Genomic DNA, 25,213 nt, shown 5'->3' with positions numbered 1-25,213 from the left:
TCGGTCTTTTGGATAAGATCAAAGTGTAGTATCTCGTATATAGTCGATATACCGAATTATTAAATTAATTCAATCAATTAAAGTTGTTTTGTCGATTAACTGGGGTACCCGTTATTTCCCGGGAAAAATGGTTATTTGTATAACCAAGGAAAAACCGCCAGTGACGAAACTCCGAATTAAGAAACTCGGTCTTTTGGGTAAGATCAAAGTGTAGTATCTCGTATATAGTCGATATACCGAATTATTAAATTAATTCAATCAATTAAAGTTGTTTTGTCGCGTAACTGGGGTACCCGGTATTTCCCGGGGAACTATGGCTTTTTGTATAACCAAGGAAGAAGTGCCAGTTCTTTAAATAATTACTGAAATTTAATAAAGGCAGCATTGAAATATCCAGGATAAAACCTCAAATTTCGTTAGCTTCAGAAAATGGAATTGAGCCCCAAAATCGTTCTAATGGCTCTGTAACTCTGCCACCTAGCGGCACGAGCCCGCAAACCGGAAATTGTTTTCTATCCAGGGGCAAACAAACAGGTGTGCAATGATACTTCGTTCATATACTTACCGAAGATCTTTATTTTAGGATTTGAAGCTTTGCAGATTCAACCTTTTCACTGTTTACTATTTGTAATTTTAAACGAAATTGAATCTTGATAAAAGAAGCGTGTTTTGATCCATGTGGTTATAATCTTCAACTTAAAGAGCAGACGAAAATCACGAAATTCCGTAAACCTGCGAAATCATTAAAAAAAAATACGAGATGGCGCTACAAAACCATATCCGGTGCAGGAATCCATACCTCTACTTGGAATGCTTATCTACGAAGATGTTCTTCTCAATGTGGCTGACGGTTTTTTTGACTTCACTATGTTAACTGAACAAACAACAACGTGAGAGGGGAGCGCACGCAGAGGGGATTTTTTTATCACGTAGGCGGAGCCAAAGCCGTCAGAGTGATCTTACCATACGCGATACGCATTCCAAGTAGAGGTATGGATTCCTGTCTAAAGTTAATAAGCGAGTACAGGTAAGGGTATGCTCAGCGCCCCCAAATAGAAAACCTGAGCATCCCCAACCCGACCGACCCAAAAAAAAAACATCGATTGCTCGACTACCAACTAATATCATATAACATCGGTTACCTGTATTTTTAATAAAATATTCTATTTTCAACGAAGACAAAATTCATAATTTAAAAAATAACAAAATAAACCCAATTTCGGTATATTTATTAATTTCAGGAGTGGGAGTTAAAAATTACGATTTTTAGTATCAAGATATTGGCACGCCCCAAAAACATTTGAGCGCCCCCGAGTTTTGGCGGCTGGTTACGGGTCGGACCGAGTATCTGACGCATACGCAGATAGACGAAAAAGCAAGCGAGGTTGGTACTTTGACGTCATACCTAAACGTGACTTCGGTGAAATATGACGTAATTTTAGGCTTCACTTTGTTGTGACCAGTAACATCCTGATAGTTATTTTTAAAATCGATAGGTGGCGGTGCGGTTATTGGAACTCGCTTATTCGGGATAGGAATCCCAACCCACGTGAAGGTTCGTCTGCTTTTGTTAGTTCGGAACACGAATGCATTCTTTATATAAGGGAGAGCTTCCAAGCAAAGAATGCCGCGGTGGATGTCATACTTCCGCCACAGGTGTTTTGTTCCTTAGACTCACCACACTCGAACTGTATGGTTGTGTAAATGAATGAAGTGAAACGTAGGAATGTTAATGAAAAAGACCCCTTTGTACGAAGAAGATTCACGTAGGCGTTACGCTTGAGAAAAAGGTGTATTATTTCAAATATATAACCAGAAAGTTCACTACCGTAATTAACATCAAATTTATATTAAATTAGTCGTTTTTAAACGAGTGTTTCAGTACTTTCAAACCAAGAAACGCGTCATTTTGAGAGCTCTGGGAAAGCCCCATCCCACCATAGTATTGAGAAATATAGAAACTTCCTTAGTTAGTTAGTATGTCAAGGGTAAGAAAAAATAAAGAAATACTCCTGAAGTAAAAAAAATGCAGGTCTTAGTTGAAAACTTTCCGACTCAGCAGCGGGTGGGTTCATCCTTATAATTTATGTCTCTTCAAATTCGTTAGATGGAATTTGCTAATTAAAAGACATCTACATTGGGCGCTTTTCCCTCAACTCTCAGGTAACCGATAATGCAAATGAAGCGAATACATTACGTCACAGGAAACGCTTCCAGGGGCCTTAGTTCTGGAATTTTCCGATAAGGGGCGCTGCGATCATCGCGTCCATTTTCAACGAAGATAAATGTTTTTGCTATACCAAAAAAAAAACTTTACAAATATGAATAAAAATGTAGCTAAATGGTAAGTATCAGTAAAATTCCGACCACCAAACCTAATTATGATTTATTTTAATTCATTTTTTCGCCTATCTAATTTCCCAACTGGAACCGGCTAGACCCGCGTCGGATTTACATAAAAACTTGACTTCACATCGTCATCTTTTCAGGGTGGTTTGGCGATATAAATATGCATTTGAATTAGATTGACATTTAAGTATTTCTTCAACGTGCTGCCAATAAGACTACAGTTTCTTGGATTAATAATTGTCTAATATACCATTAATTAGAGAGGTTAAGCAGGATGCTCTTTAAGTTTGAACGACAATAGTTAAAATGGAATTTTTACACATTTTAGAAATATTGGCTAAGCCCGGGTACATGACGAAAGTAAAAAAGTGTTTAGCCAATACTAAAATGTGCCTTACGTATCCTGTGAGCATTGTCTAAAGAGAAACATTTGCTTTCGTGTACCCTGCTTTACTTTAAACGCGTTTCCTTAGTCCGATTTCGCCTATAATATTTAGCCTATTTACGATGGCTAAAATGCACGAACGTTGCTAGAAAAGGAACAACCTGCCATAATTATCTACCGATTTGTTGAACAGGAAAGATGTAAAATTCTAATGGTGGCCGATAATCATAAAATCATTGTAAAAGACGGTTCAGTGCACTGTCATACCATTTTATTCTAATTTTTCATTAAAAAAGGTTAGCAAGAGCATATCCGAATATATTTCTTTTCATTTTACGTGATACATATTTTCTATCACAAATCGAATATCGTGGTTTTTTATTTGTTTGCACTAAAAACCTTCTAAAAAAAGGTATGATCTAGCTTCTGAAGTCTGGCGTCCGTGGCGCGGCCAATCAAATCAAATATTACCATTAGTTTGTTCATAGAGAATTTTCTTCTTTTTAAATGTTTTTCTGAAAATATTTTTCTAATACCGGTATCGGTCAATATCGGCTTCGCTTAAGCCTATATTGACCGATACCGATATTAGAAAAATAGGCCGATATTTCGGTGCATCTCGAATATTCAGTATTTCTATTTAAACACTATAGCACATTAGTCAAGTGCTCGACAGAAATATGGCGTCGACTTCAATTTATAAAAGTTTCCGACTCCGAAGTAGAAATGCGAAAAGAAAACCGTGCAGAATGATCACGTGACTCTCGACGTTGTCGTTCAAAATTCTAGAGCGCTCTGCTTAACTTCTCTAGTATTTGATGAATTTATCTATTTCTGTAGCTTAACTTCTCTAGTATTTGATGAATTTATCTATTTCTGTAGCTTAACTTCTCTAGTATTTGATGAATTTATCTATTTCTGTAGCTTAACTTCTCTAGTATTTGATGAATTTATCTATTTCTGTAGCTTAACTTCTCTAGTATTTGATGAATTTATCTATTTCTGTAGCTTAACTTCTCTAGTATTTGATGAATTTATCTATTTCTGTAGCTTAACTTCTCTAGTATTTGATGAATTTATCTATTTCTGTAGCTTAACGTCTCTAGTATTTGATGAATTTATCTATTTCTGTAGCTTAACTTCTCTAGTATTTGATGAATTTATCTATTTCTGTAGCTTAACTTCTCTAGTATTTGATGAATTTATCTATTTCTGTAGCTTAACGTCTCTAGTATTTGATGAATTTATCTATTTCTGTAGCTTAACTTCTCTAGTATTTGATGAATTTATCTATTTCTGTAGCTTAACTTCTCTAGTATTTGATGAATTTATCTATTTCTGTAGCTTAACGTCTCTAGTATTTGATGAATTTATCTATTTCTGTAGCTTAACTTCTCTAGTATTTGATGAATTTATCTATTTCTGTAGCTTAACTTCTCTAGTATTTGATGAATTTATCTATTTCTGTAGCTTAACGTCTCTAGTATTTGATGAATTTATCTATTTCTGTAGCTTAACTTCTCTAGTATTTGATGAATTTATCTATTTCTGTAGCTTAACTTCTCTAGTATTTGATGAATTTATCTATTTCTGTAGCTTAACGTCTCTAGTATTTGATGAATTTATCTATTTCTGTAGCTTAACGTCTCTAGTATTTGATGAATTTATCTATTTCTGTAGCTTAACGTCTCTAGTATTTGATGAATTTATCTATTTCTGTAGCTTAACTTCTCTAGTATTTGATGAATTTATCTATTTCTGTAGCTTAACTTCTCTAGTATTTGATGAATTTATCTATTTCTGTAGCTTAACTTCTCTAGTATTTGATGAATTTATCTATTTCTGTAGCTTAACTTCTCTAGTATTTGATGAATTTATCTATTTCTGTAGCTTAACTTCTCTAGTATTTGATGAATTTATCTATTTCTGTAGCTTAACTTCTCTAGTATTTGATGAATTTATCTATTTCTGTAGCTTAACTTCTCTAGTATTTGATGAATTTATCTATTTCTGTAGCTTAACTTCTCTAGTATTTGATGAATTTATCTATTTCTGTAGCTTAACTTCTCTAGTATTTGATGAATTTATCTATTTCTGTAGCTTAACTTCTCTAGTATTTGATGAATTTATCTATTTCTGTAGCTTAACTTCTCTAGTATTTGATGAATTTATCTATTTCTGTAGCTTAACGTCTCTAGTATTTGATGAATTTATCTATTTCTGTAGCTTAACTTCTCTAGTATTTGATGAATTTATCTATTTCTGTAGCTTAACTTCTCTAGTATTTGATGAATTTATCTATTTCTGTAGCTTAACTTCTCTAGTATTTGATGAATTTATCTATTTCTGTAGCTTAACGTCTCTAGTATTTGATGAATTTATCTATTTCTGTAGCTTTGACACCTACCGATTTTGGAAAACGTACGTCAAAATTGTGCCGTTTTTGGTTATAAAAAATGTGCCTTTTTAGGCCAATATTTTTTAAAACCTCGTTATTTATAAACCATATTTTGAAATAGTTTGAGAAATCAGTGACGGTGGCAATAAACCAATCTTATTTTTTGGACCCCTTAAAATGATTTTGCTACCTTTTTTTAATAATGCCAGTAAAATATCCAAAATTTAAATTTCTACGCTTCGTGCAATTAATTTCATAAAGCCCCGTTCACACTGTACAATTAATTGGGCCACTTAATTGTATCCAATTAATTGTAAGGAAGAAAATTGTATAGTGTGAACAGAAATATTGTAACAATGGTTCCAACTATTTCTGTTCACACTATGCAATTTTCTTGTTTACAATTAATTGGATACAAGTGTGAACTGGGCTTAAGAATATCAAAGAATTTAAAAGATAACACCCAAAAGGTTTCGCTAATTTTAAATATTGTTGGGCACTCTTTCTAGGATTTGGGGCCCTTAGAAATTTTAAGGTAAGCCATGGGCACTTTGAGAAATCACCAATGCTTTTTCACTAGTTTCCAAAATACAGACGAAAAGCAAATACTTATCTACAAGTAATATAATATAATTTTGCATTTACTATTCACGATAGCCAAGATAGGTTTTAATAAATCCATTCCAAACGTTAATCTAAAAAACACAAAAATATTCATTCGATATTTTTTTGGCAAATTCTTGATGAGCCTATTTATATTTCCAAGGTCCCCCGACACAGGTCTTTCAACTTTCAACTTTCTCTCATTCCTCGCAACTTTCTTCCAAAAACATCGACTAAAGAACCCCTTTCTTTGGTTGACTGTCTTCGTCGTCTTTCTCCGTCGTAGTCGCTGTCCGTCTGTCTGGGCCGAGTGTAATTAATCTTTCTAAAGTTGACGCCCAATGTAATCCGTCGATAAGCTAATTGCCTACGCACATACGAAGGCGTATGGTTGACAAAGGCCTAGCGACTTATATTATGGGGGCTTATAGCTTAGTCACTCAATATATTTTCAAATTCGAACGTTACGGTAAAGTTATTTTCGCTTGACGCCCGTCGCGAAAGCAAAACCCACATTTCTTCCACCGCTTTTCCACGTTTCAAAATTCCAATTACCTCATAAATAACCTTGAGTTAAATCTTAAATATAACTTTATTTTTCCCTGATAATATATGCCTTAGGATCGTGCACCTAACTAGTATATTTCACCCTGGAAATATTTAGACACTAGGGGGCTCTGTGTTGTACTAAACCATGAGCCAAGGCACCACCTTAGGCCCAAATAATCTAACGACTTTTAATGCATTTAAATTTAATGCGGGTGGCCGGGTTACAATGCGTAGGAGGGTGGTGGCAGGCCCTTCATTCCACGTGAGCCAACGCTAACTATTACCATTAACCTCTACAAGTTTTTATGGAAGGGGAAATCGAAGAGCTCGGGGGAAAACCCCTTTAACCAGTGGGGAGAGAACTTGCAAACTCAACGCGATTGCTGGGATCGAACCCGGCTCCTCTTGCTGCGAGGCGATTACTCTAAAAATCAGTTCGGTGATAAATTATCCTAATTGTTATACTCATTTATATTATGTTACTTATATTACTTACTTATATATATAATCCTCTTTGAAATTAATCTAAAGGGGAATATTGGATTTATATTCAACTCTATTTTAATTTTTTGTCGTGATGATCATATCATTATTGCGATAATTTTCTTTGAAAATTTGGGTCATTGTTGAGAGGGTCGAGTTTAGGCGAATGAAAGCAAGACTGATATCATTTTGATTCGAAGAATTGTAATGGATAACATTTTCGAAGGAAGCAGAGCCGTTTACAGTTCCTTAAGAACGAGCGTCCGCCAGACTCGACCCGCCGGCATCGCTTTTTGATCTTTCTTTTTGATAAAATAAGCTTAAATTTTGAAAGATGCTTCGTTTAATGCTTTCTAAGTACTTCAAACGAAATTTTCTTAACATTGTCAAGAAAGTATGAAAATTAAGGCTGTAAGTATTACGGATTATAGTTTCTTCACATTTGTTGCAAATATTTCTTTTAAGAATATTGTTGCCAGGACTTTTAAAACAGCTATAGAATTATGCCCCCTTACAATACAGACCTGGTTATTTTTTCTGTTTAAATTAATTTTACCATTTATCCACTGGAATAATCTTCATTTATCGAGATATATATATGTATATATATATTCATTTTGATTGATATGGATTGTCGAGGTGTTCGTAGATGCATTTTGATTTGCCTAGATTTTTCGAGATATGCAACTATGGTCTAGATTTTTCGAGATATGCAACTATAGTCTAGATTTTTCGAGATATGCAACTATAGTCTAGATTTTTCGAGATAAGCAACTATAGTCTAGATTTTTCGAGATATGCAACTATAGTCTAGATTTTTCGAGATATGCAGCTATAGTCTAGATTTTTCGAGATAAGCAACTATAGTCTAGATTTTTCGAGATATGCAACTATAGTCTAGATTTTTCGAGATATGCAACTATAGTCTAGATTTTTCGAGATATGCAACTATAGTCTAGATTTTTCGAGATATGCAACTATAGTCTAGATTTTTCGAGATATGCAACTATAGTCTAGATTTTTCGAGATATGCAACTATAGTCTAGATTTTTCGAGATATGCAACTATAGTCTAGATTTTTCGAGATATGCAACTATAGTCTAGATTTTTCGAGATATGCAACTATAGTCTAGATTTTTCGAGATATGCAACTATAGTCTAGATTTTTCGAGATATGCAACTATAGTCTAGATTTTTCGAGATATGCAACTATAGTCTAGATTTTTCGAGATATGCAACTATAGTCTAGATTTTTCGAGATATGCAACTATAGTTTAGATTTTTCGAGATAAGCAACTATAGTCTAGATTTTTCGAGATAAGCAACTATAGTCTAGATTTTTCGAGGTATGCAACTATAGTCTAGATTTTTCGGGATATGCAACTATAGTTGCTCCCTACAAATTACACTCACTATTACCGTTAACCTCAACAGGTTTTTACGGAAAGAGGAATATAAAAACTTCGGTGGAAAACCCTCTAACCAATAATATATCTTGATTAGTATTGATTTATCTCTTTACTATTATTTATTCTCTTATGATTAACTAATCTCGATATTAAATAATAATTATAATTAATATAATTGTAAATAATTATCCTAAGATTTACTATTTTAATCCTATAATTTCTATTCGGGTGTTTACTGAGAGAGCTCCGTAAACACAGCAGTCACGTACGTCCCTACTTGGTATTATAATTATTACACATCCTTTAATAAATAACCAATATTAGATAGTCAGAGGAAAAGAAAGGAAACGCGCTTATACCGAGCCGCGTGATTTTGAGTCATCCATTGTTTGGGCCCCCCACAGCTGTCGGAAACCGTAAATACATAAATCAGGATTGTTCTCTGAAAATGCCATTTCCTACTCGAATAAACCTTCCGAAAATCTTCGTTTCTAATATCGTTTCCCACGTATGGAATGTCTTCGAATGTTCTTAGAGATTTAGCCCTTGGCGAAACTTTCGTTTCAAGTTCACTCGAGTTCATCCTTTCGTAGATTTTTTCCGTCCCATACTCCCATTTTGGTGGTCGCGGGATTAAAACTGGCTTTTTCGCTTTCATCGCCTATTATGGAAAAGTTTTCGTCGCTTTTTCAATCCCTTTTTTTAGATATTCGGCGTCTTGGCAAATATTCTGGTCCCGCGGGCAGTCTACGGCTTGTAACTCGTTTTGGACTTCCGGTCGACATGATCAACCCCGGTTTTTTCTCGTCTAGTTTTTTTCATATAATGAAGATACGCTTTCACTTTTGAGTCGCCTTAAAAGAGCGAATAAACCCGGACTGTTTTTTTCTCCTAAAAACAAGAGAGTCCTCATTGAAACGCGTCAAACGTTATTTCGATCGCGGACGAGTCGGACTTCCATAATTTCGCGCTGGTCAACTTCAGGCCAAAATGGTGAGAATGTTACCTACCTAAGTTATTAGAATATTAACGTGTGGGTATGTAGGGGTTTTGAGGTTTTCGGTCAATTTAGAATATTAGTATCCAGGTTGAACTAACGTAGTGAAATAATCTTTCGAACTATTTAAAAGGCCACACCGGCGTTTGAAAAATTCAGTCCGAATTTAGCGCGTTGTAGCAAATACGACCGATCCTTTTCTGGAAACTTAAGGTCATGAAACGCATTTCAGTATTTACCAACTTTTTTACTGGAGCTCAATAGTTTAAATCAATACGAAAAATATTGGTTAGTAATAACAATGGGCTAACCTCTTCTATAAATCGTGTACAGCGAGAATTGAGAGTACAGCCTTAGTAGTAGCACACCGACCTTGAGATACCGGTTACTAATTTAATTTAATAAAGAAGCCCAGTTGTTTAATAAAATTATTAAACATTTCTTTAGTTAAATGTAAAAAATAACATGTTCAATTAGAAAGTATATCATTAATTTACACTACCAACGTAGAAAGAGCCATTGTCTTTGCAGCATTTATGACGGCCCTAATTAGGTTACCTCGAGATATAGCCAGTAACTTCTGCTGGGCGACTTCCACAAGGAAGATTCTAGAAAATAATGCTACAGTCAAAGCTACAGACTTGCACGCCGATTACGCGTATAGTGATCAACCCATCGAGTAATAACAATTTAATATAAACGATATCGCCACCAAGAACCAATTAGGCGTACGAAAGTCTCGATCTCAGCGTTTACTTGATGTATCTTCATTTTTGTCTAGGGTTCGTGCATTTACTTGCTGTTTGCTATTTCGGCGCTCTCGCTGCAAATCCACGCTGCTCCAACTAGCCACGAAGTTCCTGTAGTTCATTCCTCCGACGGCGAATCTCTCGTCTCGAAACCAGACAGTCCATCCACGCCACAAAGTGTGACTGTGAACGATACGCGATCCTCCACCGTCGAGGGGTCCACCAGTAGCGGTTCCTCGGAACCACCGGCCAAGGAAGCGATCTCCGAAGCCCCTTCGTACTCTTCGGGAATCGAATCCGGACAACCCAAACAACCGGAAGTGTCCGAAGAGTTGTCGGAAGTTCCTAAGAGCGATCAAGGTCGAGTAAAACCGGAGAAAAGTGAGGTCTCTAGTTCCAAACCCGAATCGGAGCCGACGACGCTGCGTCAAAGGGAAGTAGACGTCATGGACGCCACGACGGCCATCTCGGTGAAGTACGTCCAGGGGATCCCCTCCCAGCCAATCCCGTTGCCCGACCATTTGGCGGTCAGCGACCCCGTCCAGGCGTCATCCAGTTTGGCCGGTGGTCAACGACACGGCTCTTTCCGATTTGCCAGCTTCGAACCGTTTTTTCAGATGAGCGAAACGGGACAGTTGGGGATCTTGTTCGACTCCGAGGGGGCATTGGCTCGACGAGTACGCGACAGTCGCTTCTAAATTCCAATTTCTTTGACATAAATTTCTAAGAATATTATCATTTGTTTTATTAATCGGTATATGATATAAAAATCTTCTCGATTAAATAACTATTAAAATAATTTAAAATTTCTAGGCTATTTTTTACCGCGATTAGAATAAGTTTAATAGTTTATATTACAATTAGATAATTCCGATTACCTTGTCACATATTTTAAATAATTTCTTGAAATGTTGGTTTTATTTGATTTTCATAATTTGAATATTTGATCAGCTATTACAAATAGCGCAGTTACCATTATAATTACGGTTTATTATGTTAAACTAACATTAATTTCGATGTGATTTCCTATTTTGAATGACTTTTTCGCGTGCTTGTGTGACTGAATTGAATGTTTGAATGGTAGAGAGTGTAAGTGTCGCGCGAATGTAACTGTGAATATACCTGCCTCATTTTGCATGTCCTCTTTAGACGTTGTACTGGTATGCTAATAAATGAGTACGTATCAACTTCTCCTTTGTTTTTCATTAACCCAAGAACTGACTAAGTCGATTACAATAACGCGTAAATAAACATGATATTATGCGGGGTATTCGAGCAGCGGGATATGCTCCCGCTAAACTTCCGGAAATACTTGCTTAGAATAAGTATACACTCTGGAAAATGTCAACGATTTATTTATTACACCGTATATAATCAAATTTACAGAAAAAACTTTTTAAAAATTCTAAGAAATTGACACTTTGTAATGGTGGTTTCTTTTCGCTTGTTTCGGGAGTTCGAAGTAGGGTTAGAAGAGTAACGCTATGACATCAATTTTTACTCCGATTCTGCGCTGGCGAATAGTTCGAGGTCGGGGTAAAAACGTTTTTCCAAAATTTAGATGGTTTCTTTTCGCCTGTTCTCGGACTAAAAGTGTACTCTTTTTACCCAAAAAAAATAAACGCCTGATTTACTCCATCTCATTAACTATTCGCTTGTTCCGGAGTATTAGGCCTTTTTATAAGATAGATTCCGGCTAGCAGACGACAAAATCAGATTTACTCTCTTTACACCTCCTTTTCGGAAGGAGTAAAAAGAGTAGCTATAATACTTCGGAACAAGCGAATAGTTTATGGGGCAGAGTAATTATCATCCCCGAAACAGGCGAATAAAACGTTTTAGGGTAAAAAGAGTACACTTTTAGTCCGAGAACAGACGAAAAGAAACCACCTTTTATAAGTAGTTCCAAAACCAGGTACGTAAAAACATTTATTAAAAAAAATACTTAAATATTGTAAATTTAATCTTGTATTACGTCATGAAATTTAAAATTGAGAAAAATACGATAAATTTTAATATATATTAACGCTAGGCTTAACATTAATATATAAATTAATAGACTGATTTAGGAGCACCTTAGTAATGATATTTTTTTATTAATTGTTATTTAACATAAATTATTTCAACTGATATTATTAGACAGGCTAGAAAAAGTGTAGCTTTATTCGGTGCTATCTAAACTGACTATTACTAACAGCATAAGTAACATAATAACAATAAGTATGCCACTTCCTATTGTTTTAATGCTAATTTCTTGACCTAACTTTATTTTTCGACACTGACATTATCGAAGCTCCGACTTGGACTCGCACTCAAACTGAGTAGCGTGTTATAGTCCTTAGTTGTAGTGTATTTCGCCTTAGGCATATTTAGACACTAGGTGGCTCTGTACTGAGAAATGCACATAGATAACGCAATAGCTCTGAAAATCAGTTCGGCGATAATTTTTCCTAATTGGCATACTTTTCGGTATTATGTTACTTATGGTATCTGCTATTTTGTAATTAAAATCCCTAATATAATTAGCATAATTTTACTTAGTTTTGGAATTCAGTAAAAAAATTAGTAAAATTAGTTCTAGGTAAATAAATACAGCACTTGAAACTTTGAGTTGCTCAGCCATTATTTTCGTCATTTGCACTTTAACGGGAAAAATACCATTTTGAACTGGGTGATATTTCATCTAATTTTAACCAGTGACCGAATAGTTAAAAGTATTTTTTTAAATGGGCGAGGGTGACCTTCAGGGGTGAAAACTATTGTTTTAAAACGCGGGTACAGTTCCATCATAATTCGTCGCTTACATCTGTCACTGAAATATTTCTGTATCCCGAAAATAAGTATTACCGTTAGCGACTCCGAGTCTCCGTCCTTCAAAATAATGCCCCTGAAAATCTATCGAAAAAAAAGTGAAACCCATCCTAAGAAATAATTATATAGACCTTTTGCTAATGTTTTTTCTTAGAGTACCCCACGCTTTTGTTTTTGCATCACTAATATATCATATTCTAACGGAGAAAAATACCTTTGGGTTCCGTAATCAATTTAAAATTCACGTCTCGCGTTGCTTGTTATATTTATCAGATCAAATCGAGGGACCAGCCACTTCAGGAAAAATTGGACACCAGATTTCTGATTGCCAAACATTGCCAAAGATTTTCTCCAATTTTTAAAGATTTCTTTCGATTCCCAGTGATTTTATGATTTAGAAAATAATCTTGAGCTTTCAAAATTTCCATTAATGATTTCTGGATGTTTTTCTCTCGAGTCATGATTTCCTGAATTTTTATTGATTGCCAAAGATTTCCTTAGATTTCTAAAGATTTCTTTCGATTCACAGAAATTTTATGATTTAGAAAATAATCTTGAATTTTTAAGATTTCCATAAAACATTTATCGTTTTTTTGTCTAAGCCATGATTTGCCGGATTTTTATTTATTATCAAAGATTTCCCGGATTTCTAAAGATTTCGTTCTATTTGAAATGATTTTATGTTTTATAAATTAATCTTTAATTTTTAAAATATAAATTTATATATTTTTTATTTCTGTAATTATTTTTCGATTTTCTATGAATATTTTCCAATTTTCTATGATTATTATCTGATTTTCTAAGAATATTGTTGATTTTCAATGCTTATTTTCCTTTTTTATAAGAATATTTTTGATTTTCAATTATTATTTTCCGATTTTCTGAGAATATTTTTGATTTTATAGGATTATTTTCCAATTTTATAAGAATTTTTTTTATTTTCTATGATTATTTTCCAATTTTATAAGTATATTTTAGATTTTCTATGATTATTTTCCAATTTTATAAGAATATTTCAGATTTTCTATGATTATTTTCCAATTTTATAAGAAATTTTTATTTTCTATGATTATTTTCCAATTTTATAAGAATATTTTAGATTATCTATGATTATTTTCCAATTTTATAAGTATATTTTAGATTTTCTATGATTATTTTCCAATTTTATAAGAATATTTTAGATTATCTATGATTATTTTCCAATTTTATAAGAATATTTTAGATTATCTATGATTATTTTCCAATTTTATAAGTATATTTTAGATTTTCTATGATTATTTTCCAATTTTATAAGAATATTTCAGATTTTCTATGATTATTTTCCAATTTTCGAATATTTACGAATATTTTTTAATTTCACAAATATCTTGATGACTTAGGCTTAAGGTGGTGCCTTGGGTGATTAGCCTAGCGGATTATTATTATTATTATTATTATTATTATTATTATTATTATTATTATTATTATTATTATTATTATTATTATTATTATTATTATTATTATTAAGATTTAGAAATCTGTTGGAAAATATTATGGATTTAAGATTTTAAGAATTTGACTATCCGATTTTTTTACAGGTAGCAGATTTGTCGAGTGGCTGGTCCCTCGCTTTAAATTGATTTTTTTCAATTAGTAACTTCGTATATAAAACCGTATTTTTTATAATTCATTAAAACATGTAAGATTGATTTTAATGGGCTTAGATTAAATTTATAATTGGGTTTTTTATTAATAATTTTAGTAATTAATAGTTCAAAAATGACAAAATCTTGGGTTTTTTAAACTAAATTGCGACACTGGCATCTCAAATTAGAACTGTTCATACTGTTTTGTTAATGAAAGCAACTGATTTGTCACGGAGAGTCTCAAAAAATATTCCTCATTAGTGGCAGTCATTACGTATTCCCTTCAAGGACCCCTTCGAGTTATTCAACTTTAATTATGTAGGATAAAACCTCCAGATAGTGTCAAAAATTAATATTTTTCACGAAGATTTCTTACATACTTTATGTAAAATTCCTCATTAAAATCGTTTTAAGGCTAGTCACTGATAAGCTTTTAACATTTTAAATTAAATGATGTGTCTAAATTTCCTATGATTGATATTGAAAGAATAAAGTGCGAATGGATTTTGAAATATTAAGACTGTACAAATGGCGACAAACCGTCGATTCCTAAACATGGCCTCCAACTCACTTTCGCTTTTCGCTTTTTACCCCTCCGAACAAAAAAAACGTGTTCACACTTGAAATGGAATCCACGAATTTGGGAGAAGTGGTGAGGCGAAAAAAAAACGAGTCGAAAGTATGGAAATCTTGTTTGGCCTTGGTCTTAATGTCCCACCATGAACCCTAACCTTGGAAGCCGATTTCTCTGATACACTTTTCCTACGTACGCCGAGCTCGCTCCGTCACCGCGTACATCCAACGCGAGCCACGAATGCGGACTTTACCCTTCGACTGGCGTTAATTGGCGCTTCCCGTTAAACAGATACATTCGTTAAGAATTTGCCGATGATGTTATATTTGCGGAGAAGAAGAGGTAGCAGGGGGGAGGGTGCTAATTGTGACGTGGTTCCGGTAGGTAGCGCTGCCTGCCTTGCCTAAAAGATTAACTAGGTGGGACGCTACCTTAAGGATGCTGAAAAGATGAGAGTAAATGTATTCAATTTGGTATTCGCAGACTTAAGAGAACGTTGGTTGGGTTTCGCGGATATTCAACATCTTGGCGTCGGTTCATCCCCCGATTTCCCGTTTCCACCCGCGGCCACCCCCATTAGCTCATCTTTAGCTCTTCAGGAGGGGTTCCAAAAAAAGACGATGATGCCCCTTTTACCGTGTCTGCTGGAGATCTTGGCCTCTTATATATAAAGCTCGGGGACATACCGCCGTCACTCGCAAATTGAAAGTCGTCGAGAGACCATTATTACGGAGTCAACATGAAATTGGTGAGTGTCCACTGTCCATTTCTCGCAACCTAGTACCGTAAACTCGTTTCTGGCCCGATTTATGGGTAATTAATAGTTTTGGCTGGTCTTTCCGAGGGTGATATTGATAGTGGTAACGCCCACGGTGGAAGGTTTTTACTGCCCATTTTTAGCCAAAAGGGTTAAAACTTGTTTTTTGGCGATGGTACTTTATACGAAGGCGTGGGTTGTTGATTAATTTATTTTGGTAATGTGGAACCTTATAGCTTCTGTTTTTGCGGTATAATGGTTTTCGGTAATTATTGTTCATTTTCTATAATGTAGCGTTATTCGTAGAGTTATTTTTAACGTTTTATCAGCGCCGGTCTTGGATCTTTTTAATACTAATACTTTTTCGTATACGACCAATCAAAAATGTCTAGAATTTTTTAAAACTTTGCTGAGACTACTGTGTTCATCTACTAAAATTCCTAGCATACTCGCTTAGAAATCTAGGTTTATGGATAGGGTATTTGATTATCCCTAAATTAGTAATATACAGGGTGTTTGAAAATGTTATGCAAAAATTTTAAGGAGTTGTAGTGGAGAAGTATGCCTGTTTTTTCCCATTTTTCTACGATGAGTTAAAAGAGCGCCAGAGAGCTTCAAAGTGTGGCCTACTAGCCCCTGGAGGTAGGCTGCAACACGCGCAGAACCAAGCAGAAGGGAAATCCGAACATTAAGGTTTGGGTTCGTGTGATAGGTAAAAAAGGGCTTTGTAAACAAATCGAGGTAACCATCGTAAAAAGGTAAACTTGAACAGTATTTAAAGTCCCTGCTGCTTAATTGGTTTTGCGCTTTTTGCAGCCTATTTACAGGGGCTAGTAGGCCACACTTTGAAGCTCTCTGGCGCTCTTTTAATTGATCGTAGGAAAATGAAAAAAAAACCGGCATACTTCTCAACTCACCCCTACAACTCCTTAAAATTTTTGCATAACCTTTGGAAACACCCTGATTTTTAGCGGATACCCTTTACTATCCGATTAATTTGTAGGATTTTCATTTAACGTATAATACTTCAACTGATATTATTAATACTTATTATTTTGGACTTTAAATCACGATTATATTCCGGACAATTTTGTAGCGATGTCATTTTAATTATTCGGAAATGAACGAAAAAGGAAATGAGCAAAAATTTAATTTTTCTAGATCATAAGCACCCTCTTGCTGGTGACGTACGTCGTAGCGACGCCGGTGGAACAGTCGATGGTCTTCAACCAAGACGGATCGTATAAATTCAACTACGACACTGGCGAGCAAGAAGGCCGACACGCCCGCGAAGAAGTCCGGAACGCCGACGGATCCGTCGAAGGACGATACTCGTACGAAGACCCGGATGGGAACTTGAGAGTGGTCAATTATCGCGCCGGTAAACACGGTTTCGTCGCCAGCGGAGACGTAGGCGTACCGGGAGCCCCTCAGTCGCAAGTGCCCCTGGTGGTGCCCACTTCTAACGAGGCTCCGACGGACATCAGTCCACCGGCCGAAGAGAATACGGAGAAATCAGTTCCAACCGAGGGTACCGTTACCAGTAAGCCATCCACGACCGCGGAACCGGAGCAACCCGAAGGAGCCGTCAAAGACCCCGAGGATTTGGGACGCAAAAGAGAAGCGGGCACGCCCCTTTTCTACAGCGGGGATCTCTTGAACAACATTCCCCTGTCCACCCCGTTTGGACGACGTCGATTGGATATACCCGCCAAAGTCGATGATATCAACAAAGAAAACGAGGATACTGGTGCCCATTTGAACACCGATTCCGGTTCGCCGGATACGCCAAAGCCCATTGAACAAAGCGAAATCAAGGGTGGTCTCGATAAGCCGCTTAAGCCGTCCAAACCGGGAAGCGTTGAACCTTTGTCTTTCATCTACAGCGTAGGATCTCCTTTCGTGCCATCCTTACTTCACGTCGCTCCCCAGCAGGCGGAAACCCCAGTTCAACAACCGGTTACGGACGGTAAAGGAGCCGCCAAGTACTACATTTACGTTCCCAGCCACCATTACTTCGGAACACCGAGCTATTTCTACTTACCACAAGCCGATATTAAGCCAGAAGAACAGGTCAAACCGGTGACTGACGACAAGGTTGGTCAAGATGTAAAACCCCCGGCAACCATCCCACAACGAGCCGCTGTGGTTCAACCAGTTCTTCCCGTCGTAACCAACGCTGAAGTGCCTACCGTTCATTTCCAACCTCAACTTAACGCCATCAGATACTTATCGTCTCAGGGTTTCCCCTTTACCTACCACAGCGAGGTAAAGCACGCCCAACCAACTGTCGGAGTACCTCAGGAATCTGCCGTTGGATTAACCGTACCAAGTACGTGGTCTTATTCCAGCGCTAGCAGCCTCCCAGCGCCGGGTACCCAACAGGTGCCCGTGGCCCAAGGCACACCGGGTCAAGATGGAAATCCACAACCTGTCCTGACTTACATCCAACCCGAATCAGCAAAATACGTCCCAGCGTCCAGGAATACAGTGTCCCTACAACCAGATTCGGTGAGATACGTCCCAGCGTCCAGACCTACCGTATACCTTCAACCCGATTCGGTCCGGTACGTCCCCGCGACCAAGCCGGATAGCCCAGTCCACGCTCAATCCGCCCCTGCTGGACCCGTTCAACAAGCGGAATTGCACAGACACCAAGATAACTCCGTGCCAGCGTCGAGCGCTGTGGAATCCATCGACCAACTAACCCTAAGAAGACCAGTTTACCATCATTACGTATTCAAAGGGCCAAACGCGTCGTACGGCTACCACTACCAATATTAGAACACCCCACTGACTTAATCAAAATTCTCTCCGATCTCTGATTTTTATATTTTACTAATTTTTTAAAACGTCTCACAGAATTTTAACTGGAGATAAATGGATGAAGTCCCGGTGAAAAATGTAAAAAAAAATTGAAAAACCAAAATTTTGTACGCAAAATGGTTTTCTCGTGCTTTTCCCGTTTTTAAACGTTCGTAAACGTACGTGTATTGTTCGTCTGCTTATATGTTAAATCGTCCCATTGTTATTTTGTATCGTGATTATTGTGATAAATAAAGTTTTAATATCATTTTTTAAAAATTTATTACCCAAAGTTGAACCATTTGGACAATGGTATTTTAATCTACGATTTAAAATATGATCTCTATTCAAAATTGTTTAAAAAAATTATACTTTTATTTAAATTTCTAAATTTACAAATCTTTATCTTAGCTTTAATATAGCTCAAGTTAGATTTAAATTTTAGACTATATTTTGCTAGTATAAGTTAGTGCAATTTAATTTCTTATTAAACATGTACACTCCATTTTAATATGGGTATAATCATATGTTTTCGAAATAGCCACCGTCAAATATTCAAATTGTAGCTAGGTAAGTTTAGCAGCGTTTAACTCCACGAGATTTCAGAAATATGAATACATTAGCAAAGTTCCTGAAGGACTTTTTCAAGAGGTAAAAAATCGAATGCCAGAGTTTGCTATCTGCAGAGGCTTCGAAGGGATTTTCACATTTTTAATAAAAGAAAAAGGAAGGAAAATTGACTTAAGTCTTGAAACTTCGCGTCACTCAAAATTATTAAAGATCTTGAATGAGATTATTGAAATGTTTGCTCTTCTAGTTAAAGCTTTTTCGAAAGTACCTTTATTTTTGCGAAACGCAAGCTTTAAATTTTCCTCCGGAAAATCTAATATTCTTCAAAATTGACAGACAAACCGCACCCGTTTCTCGTAATGTCGTAATAATCTTCAATTCTCCGAATTTTAAGGACGACTATGGGCGTTTTTAAAATCTCGCACCGCTTTCTCGGAACACGAAAATTGCAGATACCCAGATGAGTTACAGTTACGAAAATAACGATCCTTTAGTTTTACCAGCCCGGCACTAATATTTAGTTTTTAATATTAATGAAATATTTAATAATAACTAATATTAATATTCAAATAGTAGTAGTTTTAATAATGTTACTATAGAAATCGATAACGTAGTTTTACTATCGATTAATTAAACCTAATTAGTGTTAATTAATTAATTATTAATTAATTAAAGAAACCCCCGTGGAGTCCGTCAAGTACGATGATAATGCTTCACTTTTATAATTTCTATTTCAACAAATAAGGGACGGTACTCTCAATAAGGAGCTAAGGTAGCTTAGAGCAAAGCCTGACGCCTGGTGGCGGCATTCCGAAACTTTTCTACTCAAACATAGCTATCGTGATATACCTTCTAGAGCTAAGAGCTGAGCACGTGACGCGAGAGTATATATAATTGAAACCTTTTTCGCCAGAGGACGCGGCTGACTCGTTGCCATTTTGCAATAGCGGGTTTTAAATTCAATGTGCCGTTCCTTACTCGCGAGTCCAAAACTTCATTTACATTCTTGTCAATTTGGTCATGAAACTCGACTTGGGCAATCATGGCAAGCCAATCGCCGTCACGCGAACATACTTGACATTTTATTCCAGCCCAATTACTTTAGGCTTAACTTTCGTCGTTCATGGCGTCTTACGAAGTCAACAAATATTGAGGTTGATTGTTTCGAAAGCAAACTGGTCTCGCGCGGGTGAAGGCGGGAGGAGAGGAATCATATTTAATCAATCGCCGAAGCGCGGTGAGGTTTTCTGTAGCCAAGAACAATGCTCCTCTCCGCCTCCATCTCGGAACGCGAAGAAGAATCGCAGTGCGTCCAAGCGCGAGGACCAACGGCTAATCGAAGGCGAAGTGGAGGAATGCGGCGAGGGTCCCCAAGGTTCCTCTCGGTTTCAATTTACCCCGATCTTCCTCGCTGGTATAAAAGAGCGCGACCCGGAGACAAGATGACGCCAGATATAGTCCATCGATTCGAGATGAAGTCCCTCCTAATCGCCCTGCAGATTTTCGCCACGATATGCTGGGACTATTCGAGGGCCCAGTATCACTTCAATTTGGATGGTGAAGAGTACAAGTTCAGTTTTAAGACGGGGGACGTCGGGGACCACACCCGCGAAGAGGCTCGAGACACTTTAGGTACCGTCATCGGCAAGTACAGCTACATCGACCCCAATGGGAATCGGCGCGAGATGAGGTACCGAGCCGACGAGAATGGCTTCCAGCCCGAGGGCTACGCCGTTCATCGAGTGCCGCTGGTCCACGCTCTCGCGGAACTCGAAGTACAAGTACCAGAAGTGGCCCAAGAGCCCGTTCCGGACGAACCGCTTCGAGAGGAAGCCGCTCAAGAACCACTTCGAGGTGAAGAGAACGACGAAGAAGCGCTACCAGAACCGGATTTACTTAAAGCTCAATTGCCAATCACTCAAACAGAAACCACCGTGGCCTCTGAACCGACGACTGGAACTACGGTTGCCGACACCAGAACCACGGTTTCCATTACTAAAACCGAAACAGAAGCCTCTACCGACGTGCCAGCTACTGTGACTGAATCTGTGACGGCTACTCTAAGAAATCATACTGGTAATTTGAATAATATTGTTTTATAAGTTACCGCTTAAATTGCGCGTTGCGCTGTGGAAGAAAAGTTATCTTTATAGTTAATTTAAGTACATATAGATGGCGCGACGTACGCGTTAGATGTCTTTAACTGGTATTTGGTAGATAAGTGGCGACTATTGCGGTAAGTAAATTATTTTTAGTAAATTATAATTACTTGTTGGTATAGAAAGCGATGATCCAACTCCAAGCAGCGAGGTGATTCACGGTGTCGATAACTCCATCGATGGTCCTCCAGACGCCACCTCAGCTGAGCGCACCAAGTCCGCTCATCAGGTACCTCGTTACCCGACTTTGCTTCGGAATCCATCTCTCCTGGAAGCGCCGGTGTCACTTCCGGTGGCTTTCTACCATCCTTACCGTCTCTTTAACAGCAATGTACGGCACATTCCCGTCTTAGGTAGAGGACCTCAAGGACCAATTACTTTCTTCTGAAGTAATTGTTAGTCCGAAACTCTCTCGATAAAGTTCTTCCTTGTATTATTGTTACTTTTTATAATGTTTGTACGCGTATAATAGTTAACCGCTGTATTTTTAGGCTATATAGGATAATGTATTGAATAAATATAATTTTTTTACGCAATTAGATTGGCTTTTCTCGGAAATCTGCCGATATCAGTAAAACCAAGTCTATAATATTGTTCCATTAGTTTGTCACTTTGGGGAATATTTTACTGAGAGCTAGTAACGGAGTGACGTCATCACAAGAAGAAAATCTCCCCCTAGCGAGACGCTGTCAAAGGCTACGTGTGATGCGGGAGCGAGCGGACGAAAAATGGTGACGAAGCCCGTAATGCAGTCTGTCTTGTGAATAGCTCTCAGTAAATCTTTGCATGTGAAGAAAAGGAAGTGTCACACTTATGAAATAATAATACACATCCAGGGTGCCCTAATCTGATTAATTTAATAAACCTCATTTGAAAGAAATATAACTTTTAGTAATTCTGTAGCAATCCAAAGGTTAAAATATTGTCCACTACCTCCTATGGCTTTTGTAATTTTCGGCACTACTTAGTGTTTTGTTCGAAATTGTCGAAATTTTCGGGATCTTTCATAGGTTTCGTAGCAGTTTGATTCTCGCCTCGCAGCAAGAAGAGCCGGGTTCGAGCCCAGCTTATGGCACGGGGTGAAAATTCAGAATAACTCCTACCGAGTTGAGTTTGAAAGTTATCTTCCCCACTGCTTAAAGGGGTTGTTTGCCGGGTTCTCCGGTTTCCCCTTTCCATAAAGACCAGTTGAGGTTAACGGTTATAGTAAGTGTAGGGTACTGTTGGCTCGCGTGCCACTGCCCTCTTACGCATTGTAACCCGACCGCCTGATTTAAAGGCGTTAAAAGTCGCTCGATGACTTGGGCCACCTTAAGCTTAGCTGATTATTATTATTCTTATTAAAAAAGAACGCCTTGGAGATTATGTTTTTAAGTCAGCAAGAACGACAATAAAAATTCTACTAAAAGCTTTTTTATTTTCAATAATGTTATTGATAATAAAAATTGGTTCGAGTCCAGGGAATGAGGAACGTAATTTCTAAGACAATGAAATAAAGAATCCATAAACGAATCTAATGATCATTTCGAGGTTGTTTTTCTCTCCGGGTTTTGTAGAAAGCTATTATATACGCCTTTATAAGTCTAGCGCTTCCATCTAGCGCAAATTAATGCTCAAAACGACCAATGAACCATCACCGCTATGACGTAATAGTTAAGACGCTCTTAATGATAGGGATATTTTTGATTCACGACACAAAATTAAAGTTACTGTACAAATTTTTTTATTTCATAAAATCGAAAGGTTTTTTCTTAATTTAGTAGATGCTCTTGGCGCCGATTGCTCCGACGACTGGGTGGGAGAAGAGGGCTGGGGCGGCGTGGATACTCTTGACTCCGACGGTGGCGACTGGGGCAGCAATGGCATGGTGAGCCACGGCGACTGGGGCAGCAATGGCATGATGAGCCACGGCGACTGGGGCAGCAATGGCATGGTGAGCCACGGCGACTGGGGCGGCGTGGTGGACGACGGCGGATTGGTAGATGCTCTTGACGGCGACTGGGGCGGCGACAGCGATTGGAGCGGCGACGATGGTTGGGGCGGCGTGGATGCTCTTGACGGCGACTGGGGCGGCGACAGCGACTGGGGCGGCGACGGCGACTGGAACGGCGGCGGTGTGACGAACGGCGGAAGAGTAAGAGAAAGCCTTGACTGCTGGAACTTCGACGGCGACTGGGGCAGCGACGACTGGGGCGGCAACGGCGACGCTCTTAACAGCGACTGGGGCGACGTGTTGGACGGTGCTGGCGTAAGAGACGGTCTTGACTGGGGCGGCGATGGCGATTGGGGCAGCGTGGATGCTCTTGACGGCAACTGGGGCGGCGACGGCGTGATGCACGACGGTTTGTTGGACGGCGACTGGGGCGACGACGCTCTTAGCGGCAACGACGGCTGGGGCGTGGGCGAAGAGAGCTGGGGCGGATACGACTGGGGCGGCTACGGCGACTGGGTGGGCTACGCTCTTGGCGGCAATGACGGCTGGGGCGTGGGCGAAGAGAGCTGGGGCACCGATGCTCTTGACTCCGACGGCTGGGGCGGCGAAGAGGGTTGGGTGGTGGAGAACGCCTCCGAAAGCGACTCCGGCCAACAATGGAAGAAGAGCCTTTAAAAGAAACGAACGCATTTTTAATAAAACACTTGAAAATCATCCACGCATTGAAAACTTAAGTCGTAATCCAAATTGTGGTCGAAGAAAGAACGCGAATAATAATCCATTTCTACAAGTACGAGAGAAGCAACTTACGATGGCGAGCATGTTGAAGAAGGTAGCGTACCAGAAGTTTTTAAACCTCGTGAAAGTTTGTTAGAGTTAGATGTGATCTTTCTGGGATTCGGTGGTGCTTTTTATACCAAACCATCGGGTACACCCCTCCCAATTTTTTTCGTCCTTTTCAGCCATCAAGCATTCATTGTCGGATAAGATGGCCACGCTTGTTTCGGCTTCCTAGAGCCTTGGATACGTTCTCTCCTCCCGTATAATCCGCTGGCCGATCAAGGGCTTTCCCCGTCAGCCCCAATGCGGGGGAAAGCCCGCCTCCCATTGGCTGCCGATACGCCGTGACGCGCTACAATGGCTAATTTTTTTTTAAGTTATCACCTTAATTCCTCGTGATATTAATTTTCTAACGGGATATCTTATTAAGCGGTCTAGAAAGTACTTTTAACGGAATTAAGAAAAAAATGTAGAGGTGTGCACGCCGTTCTAACGGTACTTTCTAGATGGGAGGGGCTCCAAATCGGGTCAATGTCGTCCTTGAAGACGTCGGATTTGGCCCTCCGGGGTCGCAGCACATCGGAGGAACTTGTCCGCCCCTCTGGAGCCCTCTTTCTCTCTCTCTCTCTCTCTCTCTCTCTCTCTCTCTCTCTCTCTCTCTCTCTCTCTCTCTCTCTCTCTCTCTCTCTCTCTCTCTCTCTCTCTCTCTCTCTCTCTCTCTCTCTCTCTCTCTCTCTCTCTCTCTCTCTCTCTCTCTCTCTCTCTCTCTCTCTCTCTTTAGAGTGAATGTTCACTTTAATTTAAAGGTTTTCAGTCTCATTTTCTAAGGAATTATTGAATTTGGCTCGAAATAATTCCATTCTCGAATAAACTTGAGCTAAATATCGAAAATTATTTCTATGGTTTTTATTGAAATTTGTCAATTTTCATTATGTTCGAGGTGTCGGTAAATATTATTTATTGATAAAACTTTTGATTATTTTTTTTCAAATAATACCGTATCTAATAAATGTAGAAAATAAAATTACTATACTTAAATTTATTTTAAAGGTTTTCAGTCTCATTTTCTAAGGAATTATTGATTTAGGAAATAAAATTACTATACCAAAATTTAATATAAGCAGTGTAATCTCGCTATAATATTTATTTAAAAATATAGTGTTGCTTATAAGCGTTATTTTCCCAATCATATAATTACCAAAATGTATGTAAATATGTGCAATATTTAATTTAAAACACCTATCGATTAGAACTTTCCGCGCATAAATCGCGCCTAC

The 25,213-nt window shown here is 38.0% G+C and overlaps 3 protein-coding genes across 3 annotated transcripts; 2 read left to right on the top strand and 1 right to left on the bottom strand.

Annotated features, from left to right (window-relative positions):
- Positions 1-15,445: 15,445 nt before the first annotated feature.
- Positions 15,446-18,687, top strand: LOC149925466 (uncharacterized). Its single transcript, XM_090160346.1, has 2 exons — positions 15,446-15,680; positions 16,851-18,687. Exons 1-2 carry the CDS (start codon positions 15,672-15,674, stop codon positions 18,471-18,473), a joined length of 1,632 nt encoding a protein of 543 aa, XP_090016472.1. The 5' UTR covers positions 15,446-15,671; the 3' UTR covers positions 18,474-18,687.
- A 1,639-nt stretch (positions 18,688-20,326) lies between these two features.
- On the top strand, positions 20,327-21,611 carry LOC149925465 (uncharacterized). The gene is made up of 2 exons (XM_090161760.1): positions 20,327-21,140; positions 21,346-21,611. Exons 1-2 carry the CDS (start codon positions 20,327-20,329, stop codon positions 21,609-21,611), a joined length of 1,080 nt encoding a protein of 359 aa, XP_090017886.1.
- A 1,312-nt stretch (positions 21,612-22,923) lies between these two features.
- On the bottom strand, positions 22,924-24,021 carry LOC149925464 (uncharacterized). The gene is made up of 2 exons (XM_090160477.1): positions 23,967-24,021; positions 22,924-23,825 (listed from the first exon to the last, which is right to left on the bottom strand). Exons 1-2 carry the CDS (start codon positions 23,976-23,978, stop codon positions 22,980-22,982), a joined length of 858 nt encoding a protein of 285 aa, XP_090016603.1. The 5' UTR covers positions 23,979-24,021; the 3' UTR covers positions 22,924-22,979.
- Between the last annotated feature and the right edge of the window lie 1,192 nt (positions 24,022-25,213).

This window comes from Leiobunum rupestre, chromosome 10, assembly GCF_980474605.1.
Source record: "Leiobunum rupestre chromosome 10, qqLeiRupe1.1.hap1, whole genome shotgun sequence".
Taxonomy (NCBI): domain Eukaryota; kingdom Metazoa; phylum Arthropoda; class Arachnida; order Opiliones; family Sclerosomatidae; genus Leiobunum; species Leiobunum rupestre.
Note: the sequence above shows the minus strand (reverse complement) of the source record. Positions and strands in the feature narration are given on the sequence as shown.

What these genes read in the sequence shown, in the direction of transcription:
- LOC149925465 (XM_090161760.1), top strand. Translation starts at nt 20,327, where the DNA reads ATGCTCCTCTCCGCCTCCATCTCGGAACGCGAAGAAGAATCGCAGTGC. An exon ending in TACTCTAAGAAATCATACTG is followed by an intron (nt 21,141 to 21,345) that starts GTAATTTGAATA and finishes TTGTTGGTATAG; the next exon opens with AAAGCGATGATCCAACTCCA.